At 34.1% G+C, this 26,143-nt stretch overlaps 2 protein-coding genes and 1 pseudogene across 2 annotated transcripts; 1 reads left to right on the top strand and 2 right to left on the bottom strand.

Annotated features, from left to right (window-relative positions):
* The first annotated feature begins 533 nt into the window (after positions 1-533).
* On the top strand, positions 534-2,369 carry LOC141711619 (cytochrome c oxidase copper chaperone 2). The gene is made up of 2 exons (XM_074514194.1): positions 534-681; positions 1,846-2,369. Exon 2 carries the CDS (start codon positions 1,858-1,860, stop codon positions 2,098-2,100), a length of 243 nt encoding a protein of 80 aa, XP_074370295.1. The 5' UTR covers positions 534-681; positions 1,846-1,857; the 3' UTR covers positions 2,101-2,369.
* A 264-nt stretch (positions 2,370-2,633) lies between these two features.
* On the bottom strand, positions 2,634-3,342 carry LOC141711620 (metallothionein-like protein type 3). Its single transcript, XM_074514195.1, has 3 exons — positions 3,193-3,342; positions 3,058-3,105; positions 2,634-2,950 (listed from the first exon to the last, which is right to left on the bottom strand). Exons 1-3 carry the CDS (start codon positions 3,240-3,242, stop codon positions 2,845-2,847), a joined length of 204 nt encoding a protein of 67 aa, XP_074370296.1. The 5' UTR covers positions 3,243-3,342; the 3' UTR covers positions 2,634-2,844.
* A 10,506-nt stretch (positions 3,343-13,848) lies between these two features.
* On the bottom strand, positions 13,849-26,106 carry LOC141713844 (vesicle-fusing ATPase-like; annotated as a pseudogene).
* Positions 26,107-26,143: the final 37 nt, after the last annotated feature.

Here is a 26,143-nt window from a genome sequence, read left to right as displayed (position 1 = left end):
TTTATAATTAAAAAACTAATAAATTATATTTTTAAAAAAATAAAAATCTACGATTAAATTTCCGTTTCCCTTCACTCCGTTTATGGGTCACAGGCAAGCACGAAAAATAATTCAACATCATTCATTTTCTTTGTCCTCAATCTCTCTTTATGATTTTTTTCCGTTTCCGATAAACAAACCAAACACCCCTTAAACTTTATTAAGAGATAAACAAAAGTGGAGTATATAGTATATTTTCAATATAGTTATTATAATCTTTTAAATTAATTATGTAATTATAATATTTAAATTAAAATTTATTTTATACTCACATGAGTTATATGACTTTAAATTTTGATGCAGTTTCAACTATCAATATTATTTTCACTAAACATATAAAAATTTTGAATTTTGATCCACCTTAAATGTTCAATATAATAATATATAGTATTAGGATCATGCTCCATACAAAATACATTTTAGCGTCATAATAATAAGAACAATAATATTTTATAATGTGAAGAATAACCTAAATTATTATTCACATTCCCCCACCAAATCACAATATAATAATAAAAATTCTCATATATAAATTTGACCCGGCTTCTCTCATTTTCCTCGTTTCCTGAAGCTGCTCCTCAAAATTCAATTACTCAGAAGCGCTAACCCTAACCCTAGATCCGACCCGGTGAAATACAAGAGGTATGTTCTCTACTCCTTAACATTTCATTTGAAATTACATGCGTTTACAGTTGTCATAGTGATTTCATAGCTTGTAATTTTAGTTTTAATACTACCATCAATTTACTACTATCTTGATATAATAGTATATAAGACAATTAATAATCTGTTCCGCCCCTCTTTGTTGCCCAATTAATTTGTTGAACAAGTTAACTTTAAGTATAATTTTGTATGTATATATTTACCGATTCGAAAGATATAAGAAATGTTATTAATCTTTTGTATTCAGGAAACTCTGGTTATGTAATTGTATGTTCTCGTTTCGAGATTTGTACGAGTCTGATAAAATAGCTAAGCAGGATACTCTTCCGTGTCGTCTCCGTCCCGGTGTTCACGATAACTATAAGAATAGATATTACTAATATCAGCCTATAAAATTAGAAGCTCGGTCCTTGGTAATTGGTATGGTGAGGGAAAAGCTTACTTCCAGTACTTAGTTTTCAAACCAAGTTGTAAACGGCCCAACTCTTGTATTAACACTGTATTGAGCTAGACGTTTAGTTATAGTTTATTTCTGCTGCTTGCTAGATAGTTCTTATTCTCAGGGGAACTTTTAGTCTCTTTTGTTTTGTTGTTTCTTCTCAGGGAATGTCCTTCGACGTTGTTTCCTCATTTTGGAGCAATAAATTTTTTATTTAAAAAAAAAACTTATAAAAGTTTCTGTTGAGCAGTAAAAGTTCAACTTCTAGGTTGTCGGTATGCTTAGTCGTTTTCGTGGTAGTAAGGGAAAATTGAGTTCTGCTTATGCGTACAATTTCTCACTTTGTTTCTTTTCATTGTTAATATGTGGTGTTGTTCACAGTAACAAATAATTGAATCTTGGTTGACGGAGTTGTAGAGGATCACGTATATAGGAATTTGAAGTGGATAATTCTAAACACGTCTTTTGGTTTGTGCTCAATTTACTTGAAAGCACTGAGTGCTGTTTGGAAAGTTTGTGTCTTCTTGTTCAATAACACAATTATCTGGTTCATATGTTTTTGATTGATTTCTTTTGCATTTAGTTCTGTTTTGTTTGCGAAGTTAAAGTTACAGTTTTCCCACTTTCTTTTTGGAGTTGCAGTTTTTTGTTTCCCCGATTTATTCCTATAAGTCCGCGTCAACTAATGCTTTACTGTATTGCAGGAAGTTCAAAAAATGGATGCGCTGCCTACACAGAACATTTCTTCGTCTGTGACTTTGTCACGCTCACAGGAAGGCAAAGGGCAAGCTGCCAAAGAAACTGGGAGTGATACCAAGCCAAAGAAGAAAATTTGTTGTGCTTGTCCCGACACGAAGAAACTAAGAGATGAATGTGTAGTGGAACATGGTGAAGCCGCCTGTTCAAAGTGGATCGATGCTCATCTTAAATGTCTTAGGGCGGAAGGCTTCAATGTCTGAAATGATAACCGTGGGCAATTATGATAAGAATAAATAGAATATGTCTCATTTTTGTAGAACCTTTTATCAACTATTTGGGGGTATACAGACTAGATTTTACTGGGTTATTAAAATTCATGAATAATGAATACGCATTGTAATTCACTATCCAGTTCAACATATGGATTTGTCGTTTTTTTTGTAATTTAGAAGATTGTTATCTTCATTACTGCAACATTATGTTTATCGTACTTGTTAAGTTTCAAATTTGATACATTATTCATGTGATACTGGATTGCCATTCACCGGAGTACCTTAATATCCAATATCTATGAATACAGATGATGATATGTATTGTATGTATCTCATTGTACGCCCTGAGCATTTTCAGACATCGAATTTGTGCAAAAGTAAGCCTTCTTAGTAACCTAACTTAGGTCTTCTTTGATTGTAATAGTAGATTAATTCTTGGAAAAGTGTGTGACTTGTGTTAAAAGTATGTTTAAGAAAATAAAAATGATCAGACATCAGCAGAAAAGAAAAGGGAACAAAGATTTAAACTAGGAAGTGATTCATTTAACACAACTGTACTAATGTAGCAGCTGTGAACACATTACACAGGTAACAAGGAAACTGAAATACAAGGGGACTAATTGACACTCAGACACTTGACACTATAGTCACAGTTTTATTGTACAGAGCTCATGCATGCACAAGTTCTATTTGTAACATATTATAGTTGTCTGGAGGATGGAGAAGGGCTGCTTAGTGACCACCGCAACTGCAGTTCACACAAGTGCAGCTTGTTCCGCATTTGCACTTGCCGTCGTTCTCAGTTGCCGAGACTTCCATCACAGTGGTCTGGACATAGCTGCAAATAGTGCAACAGAACACACATCATCAATATTACTTCTTCAGAAGATTTGTTTATTATTTTAATAAACTTCTAGTTAAGACTCTTGAGAATTGAAGGTATACCTCTTTCCAGTTTCAACAATGTCAAGGCCATAGCTGGCTCCCTTCTTCCTGCAATTAAACCACCAGTTGTTACTCACAACTTTAAGATACAATCGATAGTACTAATGTGCGTAAACATGGTGAAGAAATACTTACACGCACTGGCTCTTGTCGGAGCAGTCACAGTTGCCACAGGTGTTCGACATAATGAATGATAATCTAAGGTTGTATGTAGCTGATATGTAAGTGTATTAGCCTGCTTGATATGTTTCAAGTTCTATGCTTGGACACGTATTTATAGACGGAGAAATGTTGTAGTGCATGCCAGTAAGGGAATTAATGATAGAAGAGGACAAGCTGAGAAGAAAATCTTGAAGGAATCTTGTTGATGATGGTATGGGGTGAATTGCTATACTCCTCTCATGTCACATTCATTCTTCTTTAAATAAACAAACACCATAAAATAAACTAGTAATTATATTTCTTCTCCAGAAAATAAGTTTCATACAAACTTTCTACCTAAAACAACGACATTTTGATTATAAAAATCGATAATTTCTAAATTTTAAAAATCAATTTATCTCACATGTTAACATCGAAGTTGTTTATTGTGGAAGGGAAGGAGTATATGATCAAGAGAGTGTTTGTACATCTTTTCTGTAAATTGACATGTTCATGATTGAGCCTCAAGTGGCCTGAAGACTCTTTCTTGGGGTGACAGAAGAATGTGATAATCGACTTCTAGGTTTTAATCACTTTTTCCATCACACATATTGTACATCACTTGGGATATGGTAAATATATCAAAGGACTTCTTCATCAATAATCTTTGCTCAAAAGGGTTACACATGGTATCAGAGTTCAGACAGCGGGAGAACACTCAGGTTTGACTCTCTGCAACCCCCAATATTCAAACAAGTTATTATGAAGACGAAATGCAAAGTTATGCCCCAAAGATGGGCGCCCGTGATCCATTTTTCGACCCAAAAATTGACTTTCGAGTGGGGGGAGTGTTACAATATAGATCCGGATGGGCCTTCATCGGTTTTAGATGGACCGGTTACTTAACAGAACTATAGTTGTGGATAATTTATTTGCTCGAAGTAAAACAGAACACGATGTAGATTATGGTATCAAACATATTAATTTTCGATTCTACCAATAGTTGGTTCTGATGCATATTTTGTTTATCAGGATTAGTACTTTTATTCTAAGATCCTAGATAACAAAAGAAGCATAAATGCTTTAAAATTTGGATCATCCAAATGGTAGGCACCAGTTACTTGCGTAAACTTACTCCCCTGCTTTTACAATGCCACTTTTTGCAAAGAGCAAGATAAAAACTTAACTGCTTATGTTTTATGTATGTGCTAACAGAATTGATTCCCGTTTGTTTTGTTCTGTTAGAAAACACAAGACAGAAACATCATACATGAAAATCAATGTATTTGCTTCTTCATTGCCTGCCGTAAACCTGTTCTACATTTATCTATGTATAAATCTTAACCGTAGACTCATGCTTTATATCTGTAAGAAAAGTAGCAGCAGCAGCAACTACATCATGGCTGTCGTTACATCATGGCTGTCGTCTTCGTTCTCCTTCCCACTATTGCGTTCAGACAAGTCTGAATCAAAAGATAGTAGTGTATAAAAAATCTAGTGTTAGTTTCTTCTATCCACAAATATAAGTTTTAGACAATTACACAAGGCGAAAGCCGGACTCTGCCGGTACTTCTCTACATAATTTATATAATCGTCTGTTGATTTGCAGATTTCTGATGATTACCTAATTCAAGATGTACGTAGCGAATGCAGATTATGGGACTTAGTTGTTGTAAGTGATAGGGTTTGGTGTAATTCTATTTGACTGGGTAAACAAGTTTATCTTCAAAACAAACTCTATCTTGATAAACCTATTTGAACTATTCTAATCTTATCATTTCTAAGGTTTATCTTTTACAACCAATTAACGGGTTGTTTTACAAAGACTTATTCAAATATTTTCAAACAAATAGATTATCCAATCTTATCTCTTCTTTGTTTTGAAAATCAAACCCGTTAGATTTGTGTGTATAAATACACATCTTGTTTTTCAGATTCAACAAGAGAGTGCTTATTCCACGTTCTATCTTTATTGTCTGAAAAACTCTTCTTATTCCATTCTCTTGAATATTCTTTCTAAGAAGAAGACACATCTCATATTTTCAGATTACACCTAATGATTCCATGTTCTATCTTTATAATCTGAAACACCATTCTTGTTTTATATCTCTTGAATATCCAGTCAAACAAAAAGCCTAGTTTGAGTTGTAATATTTCATTGTTATCTATTGCGTGTATTCATATCAACTTTGTGCCGGGTTGTGGCAAACTTGATTTCAAAGTATAGCAAGGTAGCTAAAAGGCTAAGGAATATCAGTGGGCTAGATAGCAAGGTAGTTTGGGAAAAGGTTTCTTTCGGGTGCTATATTTGTAATCAAGGAAAAGACTGTAAGTTCTTTTATTAAAGTTGATATAATAAATTCTCTATGCTAGTTGGCATGAAGACTTGGATGTAGGCCATAGACTAGGTGTAGGGGCCGAACCAAGTGAAAACTTCTGGTATTTTTACTTTTCAGTTTTCAGCATTCTGCATTTTATTACTGTTATTTAATTTCTGCAGATAATTGAGACTGTCCCATTCATTGTCTCATTTGTGAAGGGACTGTCCCTTTTGCATAAGAGACTGTCCCATTTGCCTTGACAGTTAGAATATTATATTATCTATCGAGCCATCGAATTTCATTTGGTATCAGAGCAGGTGCATTTAATTCTCTTTTTTTTAGTATTTATTTTGCTAGCGATCCATGGCTCAACCAGATAGGTATTCAAACAATTATCCACCACTGCTTCATGGTGCTGAAAACTACAATGATTGGAAGTTTCGGATGAAAATCTTTCTCCAGCGTGATGCTTTCGAATGGGATGCTGTAGAAAATGGTTTTACAATTCCTATGAAAGAAGGGAAGCCGAAATCTCTCAAGGATCTTTCTCCTGAAGAAGTGAATGCAATGAACTCCTATGCTAAAGCGATGAGCTCTCTTCTCAATGGCATGGTAGCTACAGAATTAAGAAAAGTATCAGCATGTACTACTGCCAAGCAGATCTGGGATACGATCAAAGTCAGCCACGAAGGCACGTCTAGAGGTACGTGAAGTAAAATTAAGTATGCTAATTAGTGACTATGAAGGTTTCAGGTTGGAAAGAGATGAAAGCGTGCGAGATGCTCAAGGGAGGTTTCTGACGTTGATGAACTCTATTTCACTTCTGGAAAGGATCATTCCTCAATCGGAGATTAATAGGAAAATCCTCAGAGCAATGCAAAAGAAGTTTGCTCCAAAGGTTACCATTCTGCAGGATTCAACACTGCTTTCGACTATGGATACTCTAACACTGTTCAGTGAATTAGAAGAATTCGAAAATCAGCTACGCAGATATGATGAAGAAGATGAAGCTCCTCGTAAGAAAACTCTTGCACTTAATGCAGATGCAGACGAGTCTCCTGATGATTCTGATGAAGAGATTGCTCTTCTAACAAAGAAGTTTCATAAATTTCTTGCCAAACGGAATGCTTCCAAACGACCTATGAAGTCACAGTTTCCAAAGAAGGACTTCAAATCTAATCCGAGCAAGGAGAGTAAAACAAATCAAAACAAGGATACCTGTTTTGAGTGTGGAAAGAAAGGGCACTTCAAAAAGAACTGCTACAAGCTGAAGAACAAAAAGAAGGCATTAATTACCTGGAGTGATGATGAATCTGACGTGGAGATCGATTCAGACGATGAAGTTGCTCAACTTTGCTTTGCTGGACTAGATGACAACTCTAGTGACAATGATGAGGTACAGAATATTAAGTATAATTCAACTATATCTTCATCCATGTTGAATTTGCAGGTCCAGGTTAAGAAGTTAAAAGAAAAGAATGCTTATTTAAAACAAGCATTAAGTGAAGTTCTTAGTGAAATGGATGACCCCATGAAGGAAGAAGCCTTGGTTGCAGAGAACAAATCCTTGCTTGAAAGGGTTTCAAAACTTACTGAAGAAAATCAATATCTCAAAAATGAGATTGAGATGAAGGATGTCTGTCTTAAAGCCTTGAAGAAAGAGTCAATATCTATCGATCCAGAAACCGTTAAAGAAGACAGTGCTCCTGATCCACTGGTTCCAGAATTAAAGCAGAAAGTTGCACAACTTGAAAATAATTTAGCAAAATGTTTTCATGGAGAAGGAACTTTGAATGCTCTTCTTGGTGAACAAAAATCTTCTTTTGATAAAGGAGGTTTAGGATGTGAATCAATCAAGAAACGTGCATTTCAAGGAGGGTATAAGCGAGCTCCTATGAGATATAAGATGCCTTATGAGAAATGTCGAGATTGTGGCAAAGCTGGCCACCCTACATCTGAATCTAGATTATGTGGTATCAAGGGCCACTCCTCTAACTCATCTTATAAATCGTCTACTAGATATAAATCTGCTAATACTTCTGTTAATATTGTTCAGATGTGGATTAAAAAATCAGATAGACATTTATATAATATTTGTGATACTAACCAACCAGGACCCAAGGTTAAGTGGGTACCTAAGAGATAAAGCAATTCTTGCATGTTTGCTTGAAGGTCCATGTTCCGTGAAATAAATGGATCATCGACAGTGGTTGTTCACGTCACATGACAGGTGATAAATCCAAGTTTCTATCTCTAGTTGCCAAGGAAGATGGCTTAGTTACTCTTGGAGATTCAAACACCGTCAGAATTATTGGAAAAGGTACCATTGGTAATGACAGGTTTGCTATTTCTAATATTCGTTTAGTTGATGGTTTGAAATACAATCTCATTAGTGTAAGTCAACTTACTGATGCTGGTCATAAGGTTAAGTTTGATAAAGATGTATGTTATATTGGTACTAAGTCTAACGAGTTTGCTTTAGTTTCCAAAAGGAAAGTAAATATTTTCGTGTTAGATTTTGATGAACAGCAGAAGGAAATTTGTCTTGCTACTGTTCAAGATCAGCAGAATCTTTGGCTTCGACGTCCAGGCCATGTTCACATGGATCTTCTTCGGAAGATATCTTCTCATGATCTGGTACGAGGTCTACCAAAGCTGAAGTACAAGAAAACAAAACCTTGTACAGTTTGCCAACTTGGAAAACAAGTGAAAACTTCCTTTATTGCTAAGAATAAAGTATCAACTTCTGTTCCTTTACAGCTCCTTCATCTAGATCTTTTTGGTCCAGAAAGGTATGTAAGTTTGGGAGGTAAGAATTATGCTTTTGTTATAGTTGATGATTTTTCTCGCTTTACTTGGGTATTATTTTTACGAACTAAGGATGAAGCTTTTGTTGAGTTTAAGGATCTTATTACTAACCTTGAGACTAAGTATTCATTTAAGCTCAAGACTATTCGTAGTGATCATGGAGGTGAATTCGAGAAGGATTTCATAACCTTCTGCAAATCGAGAGGAATCACTCATGAATTCTCAGCTCCTCGAACTCCTCAGCAAAACGGAGTAGTAGAACGCAAGAACAGGACTTTACAGGAAACTGCCAGAACTCTACTGCATGAGAGTAAGCTTCCAAGAAAATTTTGGGCTGAAGCGGTACACACTTCCTGTTATGTTTTAAATAGAGTACTTATTCGTCCTATTTTGCTTAAAACTTCGTATGAATTGCTTAAGAAAAGGACTCCTAACATTAGTTATTTTCGAATATTTGGTTCAAAGTGTTTTATTTTAGATACTCAAAATAATCGAGGTAAGTTCGATGCGAAATCTACGGAAGGAATCTTCTTGGGATATTCTACTACAAGCAAAGCTTATCGCGTTTATAATTCTGTCAAGAACAAAGTAGAAGAATCCATCAATATTGCGTTCAATGAATCCTCAAGGAATATATCTCAAATTGATGAAGACACTGCGGATCTATTGAAAGGAATATGTCCTAAGTCCAATCATGAATTAGGATTTAGGAATAACTTTTATGTAATCTGTTTTGATTTCATTGATATTAATAAAGACTTGTTTTGTTTTTATTACGGGCTTTATCTATTTAAGTGTTTAAATAAGATATACCATAGTTTAGAGTAAAGCTTTTTATGGATTATGATGAGATCATAATAGTGAGACCTAAAAAGATGATAACTCTAAACTTAAATAGTTCCTGGTCATAGGATTACTAACTGGTAATTAATAATCCGCAAAGATCGGTACATACTATGCTTGCTTCATTATGAAGGATGTCTGTTCTCATAGACATTTGTGTGGTGACACTATAGCTAGTATGTAGGTGCTTATTATGGAATAAGTTCACTGAACATGACTCGTACAGCTGAACAACTGATGGAGTTCACTCACGTGTCAGCAGTTGTTCACATAGTGATAGTTGTACAAGTATCCTTAGACTTGAGGTCATCATAGTCATCTTGTGTACACTGAACTATGCTTTGGTTTAGTTTTTAGTCTCCAGGGACAATTATTAGGGCTCTTCTGGGTATAGGAATTTGTACACGAAGATAGTGTATGATCAATAAAGGATCTACCCCTTCCAGTGAAGGAAGCAAATGTTCAAGGCTGATCCACTTATGCTAGTTCAGGAATCTCTGGCCAGAGTAAATGAAATTAGAAAGGAGTTTCTAATTTGCATAGAACTACGCATAGTAAATGGTAAGCAAAGTGATTGAATTAGATAGGCTTGACACGAGATCCATGCCTTGTATTTAATCGAGACATTGTAGGGTAGAAGGAGTTTATTGTACGGTAACTATTCACTGACAGGTTCTTGGTATTCTATGCAGTAAATTCATATTATCCGGATAGTCGCGATATGTTGAGAAGCATCACTCACGATGTAGAATAAATGTGATTAATTAATTAATCATATTTAATAAATTAGAGAATTTATATAAATAATGATAAAATAGTTTTATTATTATTTATTTCTACTACCGGCTTAATATTGAACCTACAGGGTCACACCATAAAAAGAGAATGATTTATTGGTGGAGGAATTAATTAATAATGGCTAATAATTATTTATTTGTTAAATAAATAAATAATTGGCAAATTTAATAATTGATTAAATGAGATTTAATTAATTATAAATTAATTAAGAAAAGTTCTTAATATTATTAATTAAGGATTTAATTTTTGGAAATTAAATCAAGAGAGAGAATTATTTCTAAAGTGTTTAGAAAAATGATTAATAATTAAAAGGTGTTTTAATTATTAATGAGAATAATAAATGAGATAATAATAATATTATTTATGGGAAAATTTCAGCTGAAAATTTTCCCTATAAATACACTATTATAGACCCTATTTTTATTCTAACCCGAGAAACCCAAAAGTTTTAGAAAACCAAATTCTCTCCACCTCATCCTCCTCCTCCTAAAAGTCGTTTTCTTGGTGGATACCGGTGGAGTGCTTCACACTTGAGGAGCAACTGCTAAGGATCTCTGATCGTTGTCTCCGAATTATTTTTAAAGGTTAGATTCGATCCCTCGAATTTTTATTCACGATTTATATGCTTTTATTTAAATTTTGTGTGTGTAAAAGTATTTTTCCACGCCCCCGCTGCGTTTAAAATCCAACATCTATCGTCTCATTCCCAAATGAGACAGTCTCATTCTGAAAAGAGTCAGTCTCATTCTGACAAGTCAAACAGTCAAGACTCTCCAGGTCCATCTCAGTCTTCTGACAATTCTTCAGGATCTACTCAAGCTTCAGATGAATCTTTTGGCTCTCCAAAGTCTCCTGATAGTATTTCAAATGTGAATTCTGTTACTCCTCCGGATAAATCTTCACAAGCGAAAATGAGGTAGTCTCTTTTGAATGAGACAACTCCCATTCATTTTCAGGCAGACAATTCTAATGAGGAAGAGATGAGTAATATTCAACTTCCTAAGTCTTCTAGGACTGTGAAGAATCATCCACCAGATAATCTTCTCACTGATTTAGATCAAGGGATTTCTACTCGAAGCAGACTTCATAATCTATGTGCATTCTGTGCTTTTGTTGCTGAGTTCGAACCAAAGAACACTCAAGAAGTAGTTGCAGACGAACACTGGTCTATTGCAATGCAGGAAGAATTGAACCAGTTCGAGCGTTGTGATGTTTGGGAACTCGTCCCACCTCCTCAGGATGCCAAGATCATTGGTACTCGTTGGGTTTTCAAGAATAAGAAAGATGAAGATGGAAATATCATTCGAAATAAAGCTCGTTTGGTTGCACAGGGATACAACCAGCAGGAAGGAATCGATTACGATGAGACATATGCTCTAGTAGCTCGTTTAGAAGCTATTCGAATCTTAATGGCTTTTGCAGCTCACAAGAAGTTCAAGCTCTATCAGATGGACGTCAAAAGCGCATTTCTAAATGGCTATTTCAAGGAAGAAGTCTACGTGAAGCAACCTCCAGGTTTTATTCATGAGAAGTACCCTAACTATGTTTACAAGCTCAAAAAGTCTGTCTATGGATTGAGACAGTCCCCTCATTGTTGGTACGAGCATCTCAGTCAGTTTCTTGTGAACAATGGTTTCATTCGTGGTACACTCGATCCAACTCTCTTTATTTTTCATAAACGTGATAACTTTCTTTTAGTTCAAGTTTATGTTGATGTATAGTATTTGGATCTTCTAACGAATCTCTGTGTAAGTGGTTTTCTGATTGTATGCATAAGGAATTTGATATGAGTTTGATGGGTGAATTGCAGTACTTTCTAGGTTTGCAAATTAATCAGTCTAATGCAGGAATATTTATTCACCAAGGAAAGTACATAAGGGATTTACTCAAAAGATTTGCACTTGATCATGTCTCACCTAAATCAACTCCGATGAGTACTTCAGTTAAGCTTACAAAGGATGAACAAGGTACACCTGTAGATGTCACTAAATTTCGAGGTATGATTGGCTCATTTTTATATTTAACTGCCTCACGACCTGACATTATGTATAGTGTATGCTTGTGTGCTCGTTTTCAATCTCAACCTAAAGAATCTCATTTGAATGTCGTTAAACATATTTTTAAATATTTGAAAGGTACGAGTGACTTGAGATTATTTTATCCAAGCTCCTCTTCCTTTGACTTAATCGGTTTTTCAGATGCTGACTATGCAGGGTCACAGGTTGATAGAAAAAGCACAAGTGGTGCTTGTGAATTTTTAGGAGATTGTTTAGTTGCATGGCATAGTAAAAAGCAAACTTCTTTCTACCGCGGAAGGAGAGTACATTGCAGCTGGAAGTTGCTGTGCTCAAATTTTGTGGATGCAACAAACATTGCAGGATTTTGGTATTTTTTACTCAAATATTCCTATTTATTGTGATAATACTTCTGCAATTAATATCTCTAAAAATCCTGTCATGCATTCTCGTACTAAGCATATTGATGTTCGTCACCATTTTCTACGAGATAATGTTTCTAAAGGTAATATTGAGCTTATTTATATATCTACTGAGAAATAACGTGCAGATATCTTCACTAAGCCTTTAGCTGAAGATAGATTTTGTTTGATGCGTCGAGAACTTGGTATGTGCTCCTTGTGTGATTAATTCTTTTGTCCCTTTTATGATGTTGAGGGGGAGAAATAGTTGTTTTTCGATTTTGAGAGTTTGATTATGTACTGATTTTATTTGATTTTATACTTATTGTTATATCTGTTGCATAAAGATATAATCTGCATATGCTATTTTATTGTTACTAACATCTTGAACAAAGCTTAAAGTGTTTTTGATAAGGGGAGCAATTGTTCTCTTTGTCATCATCATAAAAGGGGGAGAATGTTGATTTGCAGATTTCTGATGATGACCTAATTCAAGATGTACGTAGAGAATGCAGATTATGGGACTTAGTTGTTGTAAGTGATAGGGTTTTGTGTAATTCTATTTGACTGGGTAAACAAGTTTATCTCCAAAACAAACTCCATCTTGATAAACCTATTTGAACTATTCTAATCTTATCATTTCTAAGGTTTATCTTTTACAACCAATTAACGGGTTGTTTACAAAGACTTATTCAAATATTTTCAAACAAATAGATTATCCAATCTTATCTCTTCTTTGTTTTGAAAATCAAACCCGTTAGATTTGTGTGTATAAATACACATCTTGTTTCTCAGATTCAACAAGAGAGTGCTTATTCCACGTTCTATCTTTATTCTCTGAAAAACTCTTCTTATTCCATTCTCTTGAATATTCTTTCTAAGAAGAAGACACATATCATGTTTTCAGATTACACCTAATGATTCCATGTTCTATCTTTATAATCTGAAACACCATTCTTGTTTTATATCTCTTGAATATCCAGTCAAACAAGAAGCCTAGTTTGAGTTGTAATATTTCATTGTTATCTATTGCGTGTATTCATATCAACTTTGTGCCGGGTTGTGGCAAACTTGATTTCAAAGTATAGCAAGGTAGCTAGAAGGCTAAGGAATAGCAGTGGGCTAGATAGTAAGGTAGCTCGGGAAAGGGTTTCTTTCAGGTGTTATATTTGTAATCAAGGAAAAAACTGTAAGTTCTTTTATTAAAATTGATATAATACATTCTCTATGCTAGTTGGCATGGAGACTTGGATGTAGGCCATAGACTAGGTGTAGGGGCCGAACCAAGTGAAAACTTCTGGTGTTTTTACTTTTCAGTTTTCAGCATTCTGCATTTTATTACTGTTATTTAATTTCTGCAGATAATTGAGACTGTCACATTTATTGTCTCATTTGTAAAGGGACTGTCCTTTTTGCATAAGAGACTGTCCCATTTGTCTTGACAGTTAGAATATTATATTATATCATCCTCAAGCAGAAATTAACTAATTTATGACGAAAAGATGCAACCATCAGTCAAGGGATAATACTTATGTCTAAGTGTACTATAAACCATATCCAGATAATATATAAACATTACTATAAAAAATTTGGAGATGTTCAAAAGGCCAAACAAAACTTGTATATCAACAAATTTCTTAAGCGGCCATGAAAGAGCTTAAAACTATTTCTAATATCTGACAGCATCCTGGAGACAATCGTGGGAATGTGAAATGCTGATCGTTTGTTTCCCTGAGTAGACAGCTTCTGCTTCCCCGCCTTATTCTCTCTGAGCTGCCATTTCAAGCACCATGTACATCTTCTTGATAGGCACCTATAATAAGATTATCATTATTAATTAGTACTGTACTTCTAGAAACTTTCAAGTTTAGCTCCCTGAGGCTGTCAGTACTTCTAAAGACTTCAAATTCAAAAAACATATATATATGCAACACTGAAGTATTCCAAGAAAATTTTCTGGTTTGTTAATGTTTATATTAAAATGCATGACAAAGACTGAGAACATTGAACAACTGCATAGATAAATGAGCTCACATCATTGAGGGCCTCAGCAGCAGTATCAATATCTTCCTCAGAGAAAACATTAAGTTGTTCCAACACCTGCAGGCAAGAAGAAAACCAGAACTTGAATTTAATAAATGACTACAAAATGTATCCATGCTGGCGGGATGCATTTAACTGCTGGTAACAAGGAAAAAAACACAGAAAATTTAAATATTCAAGACCAAGAATATATATGTAGATTGTAGCAATCTGCAACCGCTCTGCTGAAATTTCTTTAGGACCGTAAGGAACCATAACCAGAGAAAATAACTTAATGACTGAATCTAAGAGTGAATACATTATACAGTAGGATCATCTAGTCCGTAACTTTACAAGTTCGTTTACTTCATTAAAAGGCAATAGAGGCGATGCTTGAAGTTTGCACGCTCGTCCTGTTTAACGAGAAACTACTGCATTATGGAAAGTTTCTCAAGACGAGTCTAAGATACCTACCTCATTCTTCCGTTATTTGACAACGTTACATAGTAGTTAATTCTTAAATTTACAACCACATAATATATCTAAAATGTGTTACTTGTGCATGCCTGAACATGGTAATCTAAATGATCTCATGTAAAAGTTAACATATAGCTTATAGCTAATAACTCATAGAGTATATGTTGGGCCTATGCCATTCAGACCAGATAGAATGAGAAGGAGACATGCAAAAGAATAAAATGGGCTTACACAACGTAAGAAGCACACATGAAACTCAGCACAGTACTTCCTAGAAGCTTAACATAGAATACTTGTAATTAAATCTGACTGTCAGATTGGTTCATACAACAAATGGATATTGGTAAATGCTGTTACAGTTGTGTAGAGTGGAGATAAACATGATTTACCTTCTTCGTGTCTTCTGTCTTCAGAGTTGGAACATTATATGTGACCGAAAAAGCATCTTGAATACCAACTGAATCCAAAAAATTAACCTCACTTGTTGTGCCAATTACCAAAAAATTTTCCCCTAAGAAATGGTTCTGTGAGAAAACTGGGGCTTAAAAAGTATTGCAATAACATCTACATCGAAGGGAACTATGATTAGATAGGATCCAACCACAAAAAAGGTGCTGAAATGCACTTAAACCTGTATAGGACAAAACCTGTACAGTCCATAGTTAAGAGAGTCCCTAGGGCCTAGAGGTAGCCAGAGAAGGAAGTGAGCAGTGAGGCCAGATGAAGTTTCCTCGAATCTTGAAGGAAGAAACCAAGGAAAAAGCTCATATACATTAAGATATATAGTCATGATAAGCAATTGAATAGATGTCTGAGTCTGAAATCAAGGAAATAGCTTCTTGTTGTTTCCCCTTACAGGATACTTTGGCACATAAGAGATTTATGATTGTCAGATACAGGAAGAGCTATATCTAACTAAGAATCCATAATTAACACAAGCGAAGAAAAAACCTTTGGAGGAAGCCGTTTGAGCAGCACCATTAATGTCTGAGAAATCAAATTTGAAAATCGAGGTCCTATTGCAACATACTCAAGCAGCCTGCGACATGATAACAAGATGTACTTGATATGATAGATCCTGTGCAGAACACCAAATTACAAATAGTAACTTAACAAACAGTAGTACATGTTACCTTTCAATATCCTCAAGTATGACAATGCTTAATGGAGACTTATAAGCATCCTCAAAAACCTACAAAAATCACAAGAAAAAATAAAATAACTTTCTTCACGACTCAAAGAAATAATAAGATGTCCAGAAAGCTAATACAGGCTCTTGTAGAGATGGTGTTCATAAATAAAAGTTATACTTAAATGCTAGGAACAGCAAATCATATCAAACATGCTCCGGGTTATATTACAAACATGTATAATGTTTACTTGATTGATTCCATGTGTAAATCAACTGCCAACAAATTAAAATAAATGCTATGGCGAGACTACAATATTTCTTACAACATACAAGTCACCTGACATTGTTTTAAATAAATTAGAGTATATTGTAAGAACACAGAGTAATATTGTAAGAACCTTGACAATCTGAGCACACTAGGTGCTTTCACTGAGACCAATCATTGATTCAGCTGAGACCTACCCATGGAGGGAAGAAATTTGAAGCATTTCAGAGATAACATGGAGACCCCATAAGGTTAGAACTCCAAGCCGCCCTAAAGAAAAAATAAATTTATGTCGAAATATGAAAGGTGAACTTCTGAGAGCAACTTACAATCTTAACATAAGGAAAGTTGCTGTTAATACCAACAGTGGATGCCATTGCAGTCTTACCGCTGCCCATGAGAGAAAAGAAAATCACCACTAAGACTTGGATCATGAAAGATAAATAAATACATAAATACATAATCACACCCTAATTACCTGCCACTTGGTCCTTCCAAAAGACAAGTAACCAGCGGACTCCCTCTGCTCACCTTTGCTTGCTCGGCTAATAGCATTGTGCTTCTAAATATGTGTGCATGTCTCCCACCAAACTCTACTATGCCATTAAGTCTGAAAGATTCATTCAGTTGGTGGAATGTGAATAAAGTGTTTCCAAACACCGAAGATCAAGCTTATTGTGGACTCAGACTCGCGCTAAGCTCGATAAAGTGCTTCTGAACACCGATAATTAAACTTTATAAAGTCAAATTCTATACACTGTACATTTTCAAAGAACCAAATTCAAACACATTGTTCGAGCCTGTATGTAACTCGAGCTGAGTTCAAATACTGTAATTTCTTAACAAACCCAAGCATGAGCACACTTGCAGTTGTGCTTGGCTAGTTACAGCCCTACACACCATGGTTTTTTTAATCTGTTCTTCTTTTCTTTTCTAATTTTGTGAGGAATCAGGGGCTTAAAATAAAGTGAAAGTTTTTTTAAATTTTCCTTATTCATAACGAATGCAAATACAAACAATTTCTATCATATGCAAACTTAGTTTGGCACCAATCTTAATTGTACTTAATACAATTGTAGAAAGAATGGAACCTCTGGTCAAATAATTCATACCTGCAACGATCAAGGTCATTTATAGATGCTCCAAATGCTGGAATTATTTCGTGGAGGGCATTCAGAAAATCATCCATCGTGACCTTTATATTCTCCTCATCCACAGGTTTAGAAAGATCTTCGAGATTCAGTTGCCGGTTTAAAGCAAATGAAACTGCACTTTTTACTACACCTTCTAGCTCGGCTCCACTATAGTTTTTTGAACGAGCAGCTGCAGTCAACAAAAATATTTCTTTGTTAACAGTATGAAGTTCAACCTCAAATGGTCAAGCAAGATGCCACCAGATAAGTGCAGATATAGCATGACATAGCCATTTAGACAGAAATGAAATATGCACGCAAAGAATTGCACAACAGGGAATTTTTTTTATCATCTCATTGAGATGGATGTATGAGGAAAAAAGAAAAAAATTAAAGACACACTTTAGTTAAATTGTTTCTCACTATCAGTGTGAAAGAGGATCTGAATGAACAGGCGCCCAGAATAGTAAGTAGGCATCTTAGCAAAGACACAAATCAGGCGAAGAGACAACATACTAACACCACATTGAAATTCTCAACCAAATGCAATATCCATTTATCATGTGAGAGGATATATAAAATTTTCATTAAGATTCATATTGGCATTCAGAATCAAGCAGATAAACATCAACGCTTTAAAAGCATCTTCTTTAAGATCAAGTACATTTTATTACAAGTTTACAAGTATCACTATTATAAGCAGCCAAATTTTACAAACATTCTACAATTTTACGCACTGCAGTAGTACCTTATGTCACCTGAACTTATTCAGAATCAGGAATGATAGAGTGCGAGACAGTTTTGTAAGTTGTAAGTCCTTCAGTGTTTGGTTATGCTGCTTAATGCAGAATCATCTATAGTACATAGTAAACTTTATATGTTACATATTAATCAATAAAAGGAAAGGGAACTCATATAGTCAGTCTTAGTTAAGAACCGACTCCTTTTAGGTAACTTTTTACATCTGAAAGAGTTCTGGTTGAAGCATCAAAACTAGGAACTTTTCTAGAAGAATTAGAAAAATGATAAAAAAAAGGAAGGAAAGATTTTTAAGAAGGCCCAAGGATGAAACAAACTTGAAAATTCTGAGCTTCCGCAGAAAAGGAAAAATGAAGTTCAGTGACACGAATTATAAACATTACGATATTGTATCCTGACATAGTATAAAAACTGAACTTCATTAATGTAATGCATCATAATAAATATGCAAAAATATAACTTAATGTAAAAGTATAAAAAATATTAATCTAGAACACGTAATTGACATTTGCATACATCCATCTACAGTTTTTGTAAAATTAATTATAAGATATTTAGTGAAGAAAAGAGATTCAGAACTTCTCATTTACTAATCACTTCAAAATTAACAAGTCAGTAACAAAACAACGAAAGGCTGACTTACTTACCAAGCTCTTGCAAGTCCACATCTGGAGCAAGAAAAGAACTCTCTTTCATCTTGTTTGTATGTATCTGGATAATTTGCAGCCGCCCATTCTCATCAGGAAGGCTAATTTCTACTTGTACTTATAAACGCCCGGGTCTGAAGCACATAAGGAGTTTGTGAACAGATATTTATGCATAGATGTATTGTATGCACACTCATCACTGAATGGTAATCATAGTTTGGTCTTTATATTAAGTACTTCAAAATCAAAATTGTGGAGGACATTCACATCACCTTATAAAAAGTGCTTCATTAAGCAAATCTTTCCTATTCGTCATTCCAATGAGGAGAACATTATTCAGAGCTTTCACACCATCTATCTAATTATAAATTGATTATCAGTCAGATAGTGTCATTTTTCAACTCATCTTAGAGCAAACCACTGTCAGCTCTCAAGCAAATTAAAAGCTCCTAAACCAACCTTTGTCAGAAGCTGGTTAACGATGCTATCATGAACTCCAGTGCCATCTTTAGTCGAACCTCTGGACTGCAAAAAGGAAAAGAAAATATACATAGCATGAGAATACAAAAAATTTACATATTGAAGTAGTGACATGTGCGCATAATTGAATTTCATATCTGATACAGGGCCATCTCAAAGAGTTTTCAAAGCCCTATGCCAAACTTCAATTTAGGCCCTTAAGTACAGAAGACACATTTCTATACGAACAAAAATTATATTCATTCAATTATCATCCATTTGTTTTTCCGAATACACTATCAATGTATTATAACACTATAAAATAAAAAATGACAATCTTTCTAGTGTTCCCCCCGTCTGGAATTAAAGGCCTGTGCAGTTGCATACTCTGCACTGGTATGAATCGGGCCTCAACTGACATTGATTTAGATTCTTACATTTAGAGCACATATCACAGCCTAAAAATAAATCTAATTCACTGTAAAATAAAACACTAATAATATCTAAATAGAAAGTCAGTATGGTCAAATTTTAGATGGCACTGTAGAAGTCCGGTTACTCCTATAGCATGCCTTCATAACCTTGTCAGACTTTTGAGATTATACATATGTTTCATCATATACTCAAATTTTTCATGCATAAATGCATGTATGACTAAATATAGTAGAAACTGTTAGAAGTCAAACCTTCTATCTTGAATCAAGAAACTAATCAGCTTAGCCACTATTAAGGAAATCTATTATGAGAAAGACTTGACCTATGGTTTGATGTGAAATTGTTAGGTTGGACAGTTAAATATTTAATATTTCATATTACTCGTATAAATGTTGCTACTATATTTGTAGTTGTGAACTCATAATCTTGAATTGTGCCACATTAATTTTTCCAAATTTGAATTATTTTTAACCTTAAACTCAAGTCTTCCTATTAATACAACAGTGTTACTTTCATAATGTAAAAACAGAAATTATCTTTAACGGAAGTGAAAACCAGACACCTACATAATGTTCATGAGAAGGGAGGGGGAATGAGAGAGATCCTTTGGTGATAAAACATTGTTATAATGAGCAGAGACTTTGAGTTGTATAAATATGGGACAGTTCCTACCTTGCAGATGGCATCGATTTCATCAAAAATGATAACATGCAGGTTGCTTTCATCCCCTACAGGTAAGATAAGAGAATGTTTACAAAAGGAATTCAAAGAAGTATCTATAGCCAGTAATCATCATTACCTCGTGTTCTTTACATCAGCAAATAATTCTCTTACATTCTTTTCAGTTTCTCCAACAAATTTACTTAAGACTTCAGGCCCATTGACAATCTACAATTAAATGTCAAAAGGTTGGAATTACCATCAGTAGATGATTAAAAAAGTTAAGCTATATTTGCAGCACAAGTCTAGAAACTTGGCATTTCAAAATACAATGTCTGTTAACGAATAATAACCAAACAAATAACTTAAAACTTGTTATGGAAAATGCTTAAAACTAAAAGCTGCAACCAAGTTGTCTCAACATCCAAGGAATTGATACACACGGGCATGTTTGCTTTGGTTATAAATTAGTTACTCCCCCGTCCCTTTCCATTAGTCCATTTTGAAATTTTTACGCATATTATGGAATTTCAAACATTAGGGTCTGCTCCCATTTTTACCCACCATTATTGCATTATTCAATATTTATGTGGAAAAAGTCAACATAGGAACTAACAGAAGACGGTTTAACATTGGAAATTTGTTAAGAAAGTTGTATTTATTACAGAGATGGACAAGTAATTTGGGTCGATTTTTTTTTTTTTAAATGGACTAATATAAGGGGACGAAAGGAGTATTATATGTAACAAAGGCAGAAATCATATGCTATAGTAATCCCTGAAAACTTTAATTTCATACCTTGGGGTTCTTTCCATTTAACATTTTCCCAATCTGGCGAGCCATTAGAGTCTTTCCAGTACCAGGAGGTCCATAGAGCAGCATTCCCTATGCTTGATGCCAAGTCTGAAATGTACACCATCCAAAATGGAATTAGATTTAACCCAACTTGTCCAAGGAAACAGTAACTTTCATTGTGTCATTGCGTCCTGTGCATCTAACATAACTTAGAGGTTACATGAGGGGGGAAAACTCTAGAGGCAAAAGCTCTTCGAAATATGTCTCCAAACTCGTCACTTAATCCACCAATACCCAGTGACTGAAGATTGAACTCTTTGTGCTTGAATAAGGTGCTGCTAGCCCCTCCGCGCTGGTTTGTAATCTGTGGAAATAGCACAAGTAGAACTAAAACTGATTAGTAAAAAAAAAGTTGGCAAAAAAAAAGAGCAAGATAAATTGGACATAGAAACGAGTATACAACTGACACAAACTAAAGCATGTAAAGAAGTTTACAGTAAATAATCATTGCTTATGCTAGAAACTGGTTTGGAACTGACAAGAAGGAACTCACCTTTATTCCACTAGAGTTTGGTGTTGTAAATAAAATGTAAGTTTCAGCTGAGAGCATCCCTCTGTTTTCGATGTCATATGACTCTGCTTGCTCACATATAGCAGCTTCGTTGACTATAAAGACGTATTTAGTTCCCTGATACTCCAACATTACCTTTTGCCCTATTGTCAAAACCTGCATGTCATGACACCTAAAGTTAACTTCTAAGATTACCTGTCAAAAAAAACTTCTAGGATTTGTATATCTCCAGCAAGGCTTTGATTTTATTGCAGGAAACTGTTATTCAGGGAGGTGTAGCATTAAGGTACTTCTCTTTGTTCCCATAATAGCTTAAGAAACAATGTGTATACCCAATATTTGATGGAAGACGCCTCTAAAATTTTCTCTGAGATTGGATATTGCTAAGATAAAAAATTGACCAAAGAAAATTGATGGTGCAAAGGACAAGCTAAAAATCAATCATATAGTTACTCCCCCGTGCAGTTGTAATGTCACAGCCCTGGATTTACAGTTTTTAAGTATCGTCTCGATGATGCTAAGGGCAATAGAGAGAGTACTAAGGAAGGATCCTCAAACGCAGCCCCTCCTCATGTTTATTGTAGTAGGAAGACTTTGATGATTGAGTTATCCAATTTGGGTGTGAGAATGGGTACCTGGTTGGAAAATCTATCATGAATTATATGGTGTGCCAGACGAACCGCATCAACCTACAAATGAAACTATCAGCTTAGCTTCTTGATCAAACATAATACATAATATGATGAAAAATGTAGCTTTAATGTGTATGATAAAGGCACTAATGCATTATGCTCTGCATCAATTGAAACTGCCACATTATATGCATCAAGAATGAAAAGCAAAGAGAAAACATACATATTCCTCTTTAGTCCCCTTTTTCCAGAATTCGAGCTCAAGAGTAAGCATTGTAAGGTTGAAATCATCAGGTGGGATGAATCTGGACACATTAATAATGAAAAATTCTCACTTATCCAAGATCGATAGATTAAAATCTGGTAAAATTGCATTTACAAAAACTAGCACCACAACAAACCTGCTAACAGATTGTTAGAGACACTTGCATGTCTACGGTGAATGGCATTAAGTCCAATTTTACCATCCTCCATACTATCATGAGCAGTAAAATATCAGTTTAGGCAACTTGTTTCAGTACCAGTTCATACATTAATCCAATAAATACATATTACTCCTAGATAGAGAAATGGACCAAAATGTCACTTCTCGCTGTTAAATGGTCCAAAATATCACTTCGGAAAAATGTCACTTCATCACGTTACATCGGGTAGCCTTTGGAAAACCATCCAAAACGCTACATGATATAACGTTTTGTTATTTTTTTTTATTTTTTAATTGCATAACATTAGTTGAAGTAACCTTTTATGTCCCTTTTTTTATTTTGACCTCATTTTGGTGTATTGTTTAGGGGTCCGGAAACATCACTTCATGTCAATATTTCCTTTTATTTAATATTTTTAAAATTTATGGTTTTTTTTTGAAATCAATTTAACAATTTTTAACATTTAGGGTTCACCAATCCCCTTTTGGGTTTTAGAAACATTAAAATAAAATAAAATGTTACACCGATTAAACCCTAAATCGGTGTAACATTTATTATTTTTTTTAATATTTCTAAAACCCAAAAGGGGATTGATGAACCCTAAATGTTAAAAATTGTTAAATTAAGGTATAATATTTAAATTAAAAAAAATATCGAAAACGTAACATTAAGTTGTGTTTCGGGGGCCCTAAGCAATACACCAAAAAAACAAACTCAAAATGAGAAGAAAAACAGAAGTATACAAAACGTGACATGAAGTAACGTTGTCACCTTTAAAAGTAAACAAAACAAAACAAAACAAAACGCTACATCGACTAACATTTTGGGTGATTTTCCGGACGCTATACGATGTAATGCGGTGAAGTGATAATTTGAGTTATAATTTTCAGAAGTGATATTTTGGATCATTTGACACCCTAAGATAACATTTTGGTCCATTTTTCCCGCCACATGCCCCTAATACAGGCCCCAAATTTTGAAGCCCTTATATATATATACATATATTTACGAACAACAATATTACGATAAATGTTATATGGACTTGCATAGATGTCAAGTAAAAAGTGAGCTTTTCCATGAAGTAGACGCCAAATGTGTTGTAGATGACATTGTTGAAAAATATGGGAGAATAACTTTTCTTAATTTGTGAGAATAACATCTCTTTTTGAATGAATTGTTTGAATATATTTCTTGTTTACAGGTTTGATGGTTCTTTTTTGTCAAAATTTATCTCCTTAAATAATTTCTATTGATTCAATTTTGTGATTTCGCATAGGGCTCCTCAAATGTTTTGTCCGACCCTCCTAAAAAGGATATGCGATAGTGAGAACGAAGACATCCTTAACGTGGATGAGTGCATAGTGGGAGGTTCCAGGAACAACGAAGTTTTGAAGATCAGAAGGACTGCAGCACTACAAGAATTATTACATCAGACAACATTTTTTAACCGCTGTCTGAAAGAGTATTTTGTCGTTGTCTATCCAGGCGACGTGTGTTTAGCCCTCGTCCATGGTGTAAAAGGGGTTGTCTGATGCACTTTCTGCTGTAGTGGAAATTAGTGGCAACTAGGCTTGGATTCTGAGTGCTTCCTGCTATCGATCTCCCGGACGTTGTTCTTATTTTATTTTTCCTTGGCATGTAAGAAATGTTTTATAATAAAACTTTTATTGATTTATAGGGTTTCAGATTTATATGTTTTTTTAATCCTAGGAATCCCAGCTTCTTTAGGTGCATACTTGTGAATCAAGTAAATCGTATTTAAGCTATAGGTTCTGTTTGAGGAGACATGCTCCCGTGACACCTGTAATCAAAATAATAGTTATCCTCTCCAAAAGAATAGTTATCCTTCTTTTTAATTGCTTGATCTGTAAGGAATGTTGTTTAAGGTGGTTTTGAATTTTTAAGTTTTGCATCACAGGAGAGTCTGGTCACGAAATTTTAAGTCTTTTATTGGGTTTATGAAAATTATAGATCAATTAAAAAAATAAAATTTATTCGTTTAAAATTACCAATCAGGTGAGTTTTGCAGTTAGGGAGCATCACTATCAAAATTTTATGATTATTTGGTTCAACAAATTATGAAATCGTGTATGCGTTTTTCATAACCAAGGGGAGGCAGGTAGAGTTATATGATTAACTTTATTTTTATTATTTTAATTCTTATATACGCAATAAAACATAAATGTTTATTATCTAAATAAATCAATAAATCATATTTAATTTTTTATTATTATATTCATTTCAGCACTCTGTTAAACACATAATATCAGCTTATATGTTTTAACTGGATTTGGCGATTACTGATTACAATTTCATATAACTTCATTTTTGAATCAAACAACTCTCTGGTATTTTCTGGTATTTTCTACTGAGGTATTGAAAATTTGGGCAAAAAATTGAAATTCATGTATTTTACATAATTTAGCTTGTTCTTACTGCATCAACGGGGCTCTTGGGTCAACTCATATTAAATCCTTGAGACTGGGTCTGTGGATATGATTTTAAGGGCTTTGATTTCTATTTTATTTATGTGTACAATATTTCAAAGCTTTTGGAAGTTGATTAGCTTTCTTTAGTCTTCTCAGGAAAGTTTCTTTGATATTTCCATTCTACTTGTTTACATTCTTTTCTCTATAATGGTATAATACTCTCTCTTCCCTCTCAATTCTTTACATATTTTTTTTATTTATATTTGACACGTATTTTAAAATTACTATAAAATATAATTTAATATTTTATTTTTAAAATTTTGTTTTCTATATAAAAAATTAAATATTATATTTTTATTTTAAAAAAAATTATATTTAAAATTATTTAGTGAATTATGTTCTACCTGAGTCTGATGTCAATCCCCGTCCCCCAATATATATGGAACATATAAACACTTTTCACAAGTCGTTGAAAATAAGGTGGCTAAATTTACAGACTTCCAAAAATGTCTACAATGATTTGAAGGTGGCCAAATTTATTTTGGTTCCCATTTAAAGTACTGAAGCAACTATACTATTTACTCTAAAACAAGGAAACTCTTTCATTCAACTACTAAAAATTGGCAATCTATTGCAATCACCTGTACAATTTGGATTTCTAGAAAATTTTAATGAAAAACAAACTATCCTGGTTTGTGAAGTAATTAGCAGTGATATTAATAACTAATTTAACATATTAAAATATAAAAATGACAAAGAAATTTTCTGATTGGTATAAAGTGGGGATAATAATGCAAGGCCCAAATTTTCTACAGACTTTTCCAAGTCTATTGATTTTAGCCATGGAGCACAAGACTTGTCAGTTGACTTGTTACCTCCATAATCTTATATATGTGCGCTCACTATATATGTCACTAA

The sequence above is a fragment of the Apium graveolens genome, chromosome 3 (assembly GCF_009905375.1).
Source record: "Apium graveolens cultivar Ventura chromosome 3, ASM990537v1, whole genome shotgun sequence".
Classification (NCBI taxonomy): Eukaryota; Viridiplantae; Streptophyta; class Magnoliopsida; order Apiales; family Apiaceae; genus Apium; species Apium graveolens.
Note: the sequence above shows the minus strand (reverse complement) of the source record. Positions and strands in the feature narration are given on the sequence as shown.

Excerpts from the sequence above, each read along its gene's own strand:
- LOC141711619 (XM_074514194.1), top strand. The coding sequence starts at position 1,858 with ATGGATGCGCTGCCTACACAGAACATTTCTTCGTCTGTGACTTTGTCA.
- LOC141711620 (XM_074514195.1), bottom strand. The coding sequence starts at position 3,242 with ATGTCGAACACCTGTGGCAACTGTGACTGCTCCGACAAGAGCCAGTGC. Across the intron at positions 3,106-3,192 it reads TCCGACAAGAGCCAGTGCGT|GAAGAAGGGAGCCAGCTATG; the intron begins GTAAGTATTTCT and ends GTTTAATTGCAG. Across the intron at positions 2,951-3,057 it reads ATTGTTGAAACTGGAAAGAG|CTATGTCCAGACCACTGTGA; the intron begins GTATACCTTCAA and ends CACTATTTGCAG.